The 9,834-nt window shown below is 30.2% G+C and overlaps 3 protein-coding genes across 6 annotated transcripts in view; all 3 read left to right on the forward strand.

Annotated features, from left to right (window-relative positions):
• Positions 1-2,983, forward strand: part of LOC104745222 (serine carboxypeptidase-like 7) — an 8,289-nt gene extending 5,306 nt beyond the window's left edge. The window contains exons 1-14 of one of the 4 annotated variants that reach the window (XM_010466415.2): positions 212-370; positions 494-639; positions 781-857; positions 950-1,072; positions 1,159-1,261; positions 1,360-1,397; positions 1,491-1,592; positions 1,659-1,745; positions 1,841-1,918; positions 1,991-2,062; positions 2,147-2,265; positions 2,355-2,468; positions 2,562-2,607; positions 2,690-2,952. In XM_010466415.2, the coding sequence (XP_010464717.1) occupies positions 234-370; positions 494-639; positions 781-857; positions 950-1,072; positions 1,159-1,261; positions 1,360-1,397; positions 1,491-1,592; positions 1,659-1,745; positions 1,841-1,918; positions 1,991-2,062; positions 2,147-2,265; positions 2,355-2,468; positions 2,562-2,607; positions 2,690-2,770 (1,323 nt within the window). In that variant the 5' untranslated portion in view covers positions 212-233 and the 3' untranslated portion in view covers positions 2,771-2,952. Of the gene's footprint in view, positions 1-211; positions 412-493; positions 640-780; positions 858-949; positions 1,073-1,158; positions 1,262-1,359; positions 1,398-1,490; positions 1,593-1,658; positions 1,746-1,840; positions 1,919-1,990; positions 2,063-2,146; positions 2,266-2,354; positions 2,469-2,561; positions 2,608-2,689 lie in introns of those variants that run through there. The other 3 variants (XM_010466417.2, XM_010466416.2, XM_019237398.1) reach the window with 3 other exon arrangements.
• On the forward strand, positions 4,486-4,882 carry LOC109129285. The gene has a single exon (XM_019237116.1). It carries the CDS (start codon positions 4,486-4,488, stop codon positions 4,879-4,881), a length of 396 nt encoding a protein of 131 aa, XP_019092661.1. The 3' UTR covers position 4,882.
• LOC109129283 lies at positions 9,094-9,610 on the forward strand. Its single transcript, XM_019237114.1, has one exon. It carries the CDS (start codon positions 9,102-9,104, stop codon positions 9,495-9,497), a length of 396 nt encoding a protein of 131 aa, XP_019092659.1. The 5' UTR covers positions 9,094-9,101; the 3' UTR covers positions 9,498-9,610.

The raw sequence follows: 9,834 nt of genomic DNA on the forward strand, positions 1-9,834 counted from the left end.
GGCAGGAATATGCTATATTTAGACACTGTTCTTCACCTAGAATCGGAACACGGATTATTATATACGACACTTCAGGCCACGAAAGCAGGAGAGACATTGATAAGGACAAAAGTGAATCACTAGTCACCACTACTATAATTTATGTAATGAAATGTATAGGGGCCCTTTTGTTATTTTGATTATTTCTATAAATAAAGGTCTGTCATATAGTTGATTTTATCATAAAAAAACGAATGGCTAAAGACTACGTTTCATCCTCTGTTCTGCTTATTCTCTTTATCTTCTTCTACAGTCAGCGTACTGATTCTGCCTCCATTGTCGAGTTTCTTCCTGGTTTTGATGGTCCTCTTCCCTTTGAGCTAGAAACCGGGTTTTGTTCTTTTCTCCTTCCTACTTCCTCATGTGATTGATGTAAATTTTTAAGTGTTTTGGAGATTACTCTAAAGTGTGTGTAGAGTATGAATCTGAGTCTTTTATATGTGAATGAAAAAAGGTATATTGGTGTTGGCGAGGAAGAGGAAGTGCAACTGTTTTACTATTTCATCAAGTCTGAGAGAAATCCAAAAGAAGTTCCTCTTCTTCTCTGGTTAAGTGGAGGACCTGGCTGCTCTTCTATCTCTGGTCTTTTTTATGAGAATGGTTATATCTTCTACCTTCATTTTTTTAACTCACATATATTATTCTTTTTAAAGTATAAACACATGTGTCAAGAGACTATTGTTCAAATCGGTCTCCTTTTAGCTTCATCCTCACGTGATCAAATCTACACGTTTGAATCAGGGCCTGTAACTGTGAAGCTTGAGGTCAACAATGGAACTATTCCTTCCTTGGTTTCTACACCATATTCATGGACTAAGGTAAAACAATGTGTTTACGTTGATGGTTTACGTTGATCACAATTCTATAGTAAATGCTTTGATGGTTTACGTTGTGTGTCATTTTTTCTCAGGTTTCGAGTATAATATATTTGGATCAGCCTGTTGGAACTGGCTTCTCCTACTCAAGAACTCAACTTGTTAATAAACCCAGTGATTCAGGAGAAGCCAAGAGGATCCATGAGTTTCTTCACAAGGCATGAAATAAAAAGACTAATTTAATTGTCTCTTGAAACATAAATATCTTCTTTGTGCATAGATTTTTTTGGTTGTTGTTGTGCAGTGGCTAGGCAAGCATCAAGAGTTCTCCTCCAACTCTTTCTATGTTGGTGGAGATTCTTATTCCGGTAAGGTCGTCCCGGCACTAGTTCAAGAAATCTCAAAAGGTAACATCAATCTCCAAGCCCTTTTTTTTACTTTCACAATCTCGTTTCTGTATCAAATACTATTTTCTCTTTATAACAGTATAAACACGTTGATGCAGGAAATTATTTATGTTGCAAGCCTCCAATAAATCTTCAGGTTCGTTGGTATTTGTTAGCTTCTTATTATATACACCTTATGGAGCATTAAAAATTGATAGATTTCGTCTTTGGTACACTGACAAAAAACAAGGGCTATATTCTTGGAAACCCATACACAGAAAGTGAATTTGAGAAAAATTATCGCATTCCATATGCTCATGGAATGGCAATGATCTCAGATGAACTTTATGAGGTATGAAATGACATGTTTTTGTCTCTTGTCGATAACAAGCAGTTCAAAACTCTTCTTTTCTTGCAGTCAATGAAGATCATCTGCAAAGGAGACTATATAAATGTGGATCCACGTAACAGAGAATGCTTGAAACTCGTAGAAGAATATGAAAAGGTACACACACACACTTATGGAAATTTTACTTGATGTTCTGTTCTGTTTACTTAGTAAAACTCATCACTAATTCAGACATGTGTGGTTGTTTATAGTGCATTGCTAGAATAAACCCACTACTTATAACAACACCAGTGTGTGAAGAGAGTCAAGAGACATCTCCTAATTGCTATGTAAGTAAATCTATCTTGCCCTCTTATAAACCATTGAGAAAAAAAAAGTATTTTACAAAGTTGCGTTTGCAGGAGTATCGGTATATGTTAACAACATACTGGGCCAATTATCAGAGTGTGCACAGAGCTCTTCATGTCAATAAGGTATTATACATGAAAAAGGTCATTTTCGGGTTATTGGTAAAACAAAGTGTCAAACTCTTTAGGAGGATCTATGTATGATTGCAGGGGAGTATAGGGGAATGGGTACGTTGTCATTGGGGCATACCTTACACTCATGACATTAAAAGCAGTATACCGTACCATATGAATAACAGCATCGATGGCTATCCTTCTCTTATCTTCAGGTCAGATTTTAACTTCTACCTTTTAAAGAAGTGCTTCAGGATATTGAAGACATTTTTGTAAACGTTTTAAGGATTTTTTTGGTGAACAGTGGTGACCACGATATGGTAGTGCCGTTCCTTGGAACGCAAGCTTGGATTAGGTCTCTTAATTATTCTCTCATTGATGACTGGAGACCTTGGATGATAGGTGATCAAACCGCGGGGTACTACCATTTCACTTTCCTTTGTTTATGTGATTTATTGTGAACTCATTCTATAGTTGTATGAGCTCATTAGACTCGCATTCGTTATGGCAGATACACGAGGACTTATGCCAATAAGATGACATTTGCTACAATCAAAGCAAGTCTTTTCACTCAATGTTTTGACAGTGATTTTCAGATATATGTTTTTCTTAATTGATTTGTGGGCTTTGATATTATAGGGAGGAGGACACACACCAGAGTATAAACCAGAGGAGACTTCTATCATGTTCCAAAGGTGGATTAGTGGTCAGCCTTTGTAACATGATCAAGCCGGAGTTGCATGTTAGCCAGAAAGCAATTCTACATTTCTCGTTTTCTTAATTACATATTTAACATGCTTGTAATACGCGATCAATTAAGTTGCTGGACACTACCGATTTTAATTGTTTTTCATGGGTGCTCTTAGTAGTTTATGCCAATAAGATAACATTTTTGTGATGAATGATTCATAGAAGAAAAAACATTTGTCCGCATCCCCGAGAGTACCCTTGTGAAGAATGATTCTAACATTGGCATCCCCGGAAAAACAATTAAAATCATTCACATGGGTGCCCTGCAGTCAGTGAGACAATCAACACATGACAAAACTAAAAAACTCACTTTGAAGTTAGTTAAACTTGAAACAGAACCAACTACAGAAAAGCAGAGGATTATTGAGATTACTTACAGAGCAAGAAGATGATTTTTCCATCTTTGGTCATAAATCAATGATGAGGAGGAAAGAGTTTAAATCACGTAGTGAGATACGGAGTGAACCAGGATGATTTTGTAACAATTTGGCTCCCACCTGTCTTGATTTTTCATCATCTAGCTTTTGCTTTTTGACAGCTTCATTTTCCTGAATATGTTTGATAGTGCTAGCTACCAATGTTTTTTTTTAACACTATTACCCTGCACTGTGGTAATCAACACACAAAGATACAAGTACAGGAGGAACATGAGACCAGAGTTGGTGGTTTCAGAATGGTTATTAAGTATATTACCTACCTTTACACATTATTCTGGTTAATACCGTTGGCTTGAGACAAACTGTGACTGGTTTTCTTAACTTGAGTGCAGATGGATTTCTCAGGAGACCAGATAATCTCTCAGACGTCCACACACCGGAGAGGTAACTGTAAAAAGAACAAGAAGAAGAAGAAGAAAAAAAAACAATTTAGAATGGGCTCTCATGACCTCACAATACAATCTCAGAAGGAATAATATAGAACATGGCCTTGTTGTGTTGACCTATGTGCCTGATTTGGTAGGAGTAAGTTGTTATTTTCTGAGGCTTGCTGGCGTTGTGCATTGTAGCTACAGGTTCTAACACGGCTCCTAATCCTGCAACAAGAACAGTTAAAAAAAAAGTATGATAATTGAAACAATAGTAATGGATATGACTGAAACAAAACCTTGAAGAATAGTAATTAATGATTTGAAACAAAACCTGGAGGGGTTCTTCTTCTTCTTGGACGTTGCTCATGGTCTCATTCATGAATTGGTAGAGATAGCTAGTAACACTTGTTTCCCTTTACATGAATTTTTCTTTTCTTTTTAAGAATTAATATGATAATCTAATATTACTTACAAAGCCAACCTTTCTCAATATATTAATTTCTTGTTTTTTCTTCTCCCATCAATATGGCTTATTAATTTCTAGTCAGATTTTTTTTTCTTTTTTTTTTCAATAAATAATATAAACATATAATTTTCTTATCCCTTTATACGAACTCATTTTGTGACTTATGTTTAACTATTCATGTTTTTTTTTAATTAAAAAAAGAAACTGTAATCTTTTGAGAAAAAAAAAATGTGGCAGATGACACTATTGTTGGCACAGAATGCTCCGCCACAAGAGTTTAATTGGTTCAGATTTATTATCTAAATTTTGCATGGCCTTTAAAACATCTTATTTCATATATATATATATATATATATATAAAGACTATAAAAACCCTACATTTTCATGTTCTATCACTTAGATTTTGAAATAATGAGTTGTTTTGTAGCTTTTTTGTTAATTATTACTTTGTCTTTCGGATTCAATGAAGCTTGCGAAGATAACACAATAATATTCCGAAATGCACTCCGCCCTGGTACAAATCTCAAAGTCAGTTGCGAATCCAACAAGAAACATCGAAGAGAAGGGGCAGTGAAATTCAAAAGTAACCCAGTTCGTTTTGATTTCCAAGAGGCTGTATTTGAGAGGACAACATGGCATTGCCTATTGCAACACGGGGCGTATTCTCAATACTATAGAGCATATAGAGGAAGTGCTCCAATTCCTCGATGTGGTGAGTTACGTGTATACATTGCCAAACCTGATGGGATCTACTTATCAAAAAATGCTGGTCCAGAAAAATTCGACTACCCTTGGAAAAAAAACTAAACTCGACTATTTTATGTTTTTTTGTACTTTTTCTTTTTTAATTATTTCTGTTTCATGTTTATGAAAGCTCAAGTTTTTTTTTTCTTCCAATTTTGGTGTTTATGAAGACATATGAATTCATTGAATTTCAATGCATCATATATGTATTTGATATATTTTGGGGGAAATTATACATGATTGATCATAATGAAAATCTAATTAAAAAAAATACTTTTAACGCAAAATATTATTTCAAATACACAATTTTAAAAATTTATAAAAAAACAATTGTATTAAGGAATCAAATATGATCAAAAGAATAATGAATCAATCTTATGTTCTGATTTTTAATTATCCACTTACACATATGTCTTAGTATTTTTTTCACATTCATTGTTTTCATATTTTTCAGATACCTTCTCGTCATCTTCATGGTCAATTTTCATGGTCGTTGTCATCGTTACTTTCATCTTCCGCTTCTTCGCCATACTCTTCTTCTTCCTCATCATCTTCTTCACTTTTTCAGTCTTCTCTCCATCTTCATCTATGTATAAAATTCATTATCATGTGGTTAAAAACAAAGCAAGAAATTTAAAACTTTAGCCAAACATAGCTCCATGAGCCGGTGAATTAACTACCCCAAACAACATCGTTCACTTGACCTTATGAACTCGAACTTCAAATCCTTTTTAGCATAACTTAGTTCCCCATCATTAGAACACTCCTAACAAATTTCAGATTATTTTCATTACGTTTGGATGTTCGTTTGCTGCCTCCTCAGAACGTGCCATATATGAAACTTATTAATAAATTTCTCGATCATGTTGAAGAAACCATAAACTTCGCCATGATATATAGATAAACACACACAAAGCTGTCAAAATCATTGCATTATTTTCTCGTAAGAATTCTGCAAGACCAGCATAGCCACTACCTACACTCAATTATTATCAAACCAAGTCTTAATGTTTCAAAATTGCAAATTACTTACAGAGAAAGTAACATGAACATGACCACATATATAACTAATAAAGCATGTGTGTTGTCGTTCATCATTTTTTCTTTCAACCCAAAAATAATCTCAAACAACATCAAATCAAAGTCTTGTGATTCATAACTGATATGAAAAAACATAAACATCAACCAATGATGTTTGTCATCAGTCCTTCTTCTTCAGACTCAAAAAATTTTAATTTTTAAAGGGGCATTCTCAAAAATGCCCCTTTTTCCATATCTCTTTTTAAAAATACCTCTTCATGTTGACCATATTTAAAACTACCCCTCTTTATATACGAAAAATTTTCCCGCCAAAATATTGAAATTTATACCTTTTAAAAACCTTGTAAATGCTTTTAAAAAACTTTTAAACGCGTTTACAAGGTTTTTAAAAGGTTTTTAAACACCTTGTAAACGCTTTTAAAAACCTTGTAAACGCGTTTAAAAGTTTTTTAAAAGCATTTACAAGGTTTTTAAAAGGTTTTTAAACACCTTGTAAACGCTTTTAAAAACCTTGTAAACGCGTTTAAAAGTTTTTTAAAAGCATTTACAAGGTTTTTAAAAGGTTTTTAAACACCTTGTAAACGCTTTTAAAAACCTTGTAAACGCGTTTAAAAGTTTTTTAAAAGCATTTACAAGGTTTTTAAAAGGTTTTTAAACACCTTGTAAACGCTTTTAAAAACCTTGTAAACGCGTTTAAAAGTTTTTTAAAAGCATTTACAAGGTTTTTAAAAGGTTTTTAAACACCTTGTAAACGCTTTTAAAAACCTTGTAAACGCGTTTAAAAGTTTTTTAAAAGCATTTACAAGGTTTTTAAAAGGTTTTTAAACACCTTGTAAACGCTTTTAAAAACCTTGTAAACGCGTTTAAAAGTTTTTTAAAAGCATTTACAAGGTTTTTAAAAGGTTTTTAAACACCTTGTAAACGCTTTTAAAAACCTTGTAAACGCGTTTAAAAGTTTTTTAAAAGCATTTACAAGGTTTTTAAAAGGTTTTTAAACACCTTGTAAACGCTTTTAAAAACCTTGTAAACGCGTTTAAAAGTTTTTTAAAAGCATTTACAAGGTTTTTAAAAGGTTTTTAAACACCTTGTAAACGCTTTTAAAAACCTTGTAAACGCGTTTAAAAGTTTTTTAAAAGCATTTACAAGGTTTTTAAAAGGTTTTTAAACACCTTGTAAACGCTTTTAAAAACCTTGTAAACGCGTTTAAAAGTTTTTTAAAAGCATTTACAAGGTTTTTAAAAGGTATAAATTTCAATATTTTGGCGGGAAAATTTTTTTGAAAAATTTTTGGCGGGAAAATTTTGTTTTTCTTTTTATTGAATAAAATAATTTTCATCTAAGGGTAAAATGGTCATTAAAAATTAAAAGAGGGCATAAATAAAAATGGCCAGAAAAGAGGGTATTTTTGAAAAGGGGTATATCAAAAGGGGCATTTTTAACAAATTCTCATTTTTAAATTTATAATAGATTTTAAATACTTATAATATTTTAAAATTTATATATAGTTTAAATATTTTTAAATTTTTAGAGTTAAATCTTTAAGTATTTATAATATTTGAACCTTTTAAAATTTCAATATTTATAATATTTTCAACTTTTTAAAATTTTAAATATATATTTTTTTATTTGCTTTAATAGAAAACCGGGTTAAACCAAATATAACTTTTAAATTTGGACGCATAATAAATCAAGTTTCCTGCTCATTCGTAGTTGGAAGCGTTTCGTCTTATCTATAATAGTTCTGAACCATTGTCAAAAAAAATTATAGCCGGTTTGGGACGTTGTACATATTTCTTTTATTTCTATAAATTTAACTTTTTCTAAAAAAAAACTTAATAATATAGAAAATATTATTTTTTCAAAAATTTTAATTAGTGAGATATCTAATTCCTATTAGTTGTTTTAAATCATATGTGGACGAATTTAACATAAATGTTAAATGCTGACATGTCAAATCACTATTGGTTGTTTAAAATCGTACGTGGATAGCTTAAGAAGCTTATAGCTTCTACTTTTATATAGTATATATATTTTTCTTTTTAAGAATTAATATGATAATCTAATATTACTTACAAAACCAACCTTTTCTCAATATATTCATTTCTTTTTTCTCTCTCTCATCAAAATGCTTATTAATTTCTAGTAAGTTTTTTATTTATTTTTAGTTCAATCATTAATATAAACATATACTGTAATTTCTTACATCCCTTTATTCAAACTCATTTTGTGACTTATGTTTAATGATTCCTGTATATTTTTTTTAATTAAAAAAACTGTAATCTTTTGAGATACCAAAAAATGTGGTAGATATATTTTTGTAAGAAAATAGATAGATGACAATCCTACAATATTAAATGAGAAGTACAGATATAAAAAAAAAACTTATAAAGTGTAAAAAATTATATTGACATGCCACTGGTTTTAAAGAAAAGGTTTCATATTTCAGTAAGAGTAAGTATGTAATTTAATATTAGACTAATACAATTTTTGAAATAATTATTAGTTTAAAAAAAAAAATACTTTCTCTCACTAATTAGTTATGGGCAAAAATACTAACTAATTTTAAAAATTTGTAAACCAATCAGAATAAAATAACTAAGATTTTATATCTAAGTATACAATATGATTATTTATAATAAATATATTTGAAATATTTTCTTAATATTTTAAATTATGATTATCCTATTATCTTTATTTTATTTACAAATTGTTTTCAATTATCACTTTATATCTAAGTATACAATATGATTATTTTTAATAACTATATGTGGAAGATTTTGTTAAGATTTTAAATTATGATTCTCCTATTATCTTTCTTTTATTTCATTTACAAATTATTTTGAATTATCATTTTATATCTAAGTATACAATATGATTATTTTTATAACCATAGTTGGAAGATTTTGTTAAGATTTTAAATTATGATTCTCCTATTATCTTTTTTTTTTTTTTTTCATATACAAATTGTTTTGAATTATCATATAATACATATGATTAATAAATAATAAAAATTATGATTTCTCTATATAGCAAGAGATATCTCTTAGTATTTAATTACTTTGCTGGAAAACTATTGTTGGCACAAAATGCTCACCAACAAGAGTTTAATTGGTTCACATTTATTATTAAAATTTTGCATGGCCTTTAAAATTTCTTATTTCATATATAAAAAAAAACTATAAAACCCCTACATTTTCATGTTCTATCACATTACTCTAAAGTTTATATTAGATTTTGAAAACATGAACTGCCTCGTAGCTTTTTTGTTAATTATTACTTTGTCTTTCAAATTCAATGAAGCTTTCAGAGATTGCGAAATACTATTTCAAAACCAACTCGGTCCTGGTACAAATCTCACAGTCAGTTGCGAATCCAACAAGGAAGATCGAAAAGAAGGGGCAGTGAAATTCAATGGTACTCCAGTTCGTATTAATTTTCGTGAGGCTGTATTTGAGCGGACATTATGGTTTTGCTTATTGCAACACGGGGCGTATTCTCAATACTATAGAGCATATAGAGGAAGAATTCCAATTCCTCGATTTGGTGAGAAACGTTTATACATTGCCAGACCTGATGGGATCTATTTGTCAAAAAATGCAAATCCAGAATTATTCGACCAGCCTTGGAAAAAGAACTAAACTCGGTTACCCTTGAAAAAAAAACTAATTTTATGCTTTTTTGTTCTTTTTTTTTTTTTTTAATTATTTATGATTCATGTTTATGAAAGCTCAAGTTTTCTTTCAAGTTTGGTGTTTATGAAGACATATGAATCTATATCTATATCTATATATATACATATATATATATATATATATATATTAATATATATATAAAGTTTGCTTTTCTCTCATCTTCTTCTTCTTTCAGTTCATCAATTTTTATTTTCAATTTTAATAAATTGATTCACATCATCAAAGAACATAAAATATAAAATTAATTTATCAATTAGTTCACTTATTTATATAATATTTTTTT

This window comes from Camelina sativa, chromosome 15, assembly GCF_000633955.1.
Source record: "Camelina sativa cultivar DH55 chromosome 15, Cs, whole genome shotgun sequence".
Taxonomy (NCBI): domain Eukaryota; kingdom Viridiplantae; phylum Streptophyta; class Magnoliopsida; order Brassicales; family Brassicaceae; genus Camelina; species Camelina sativa.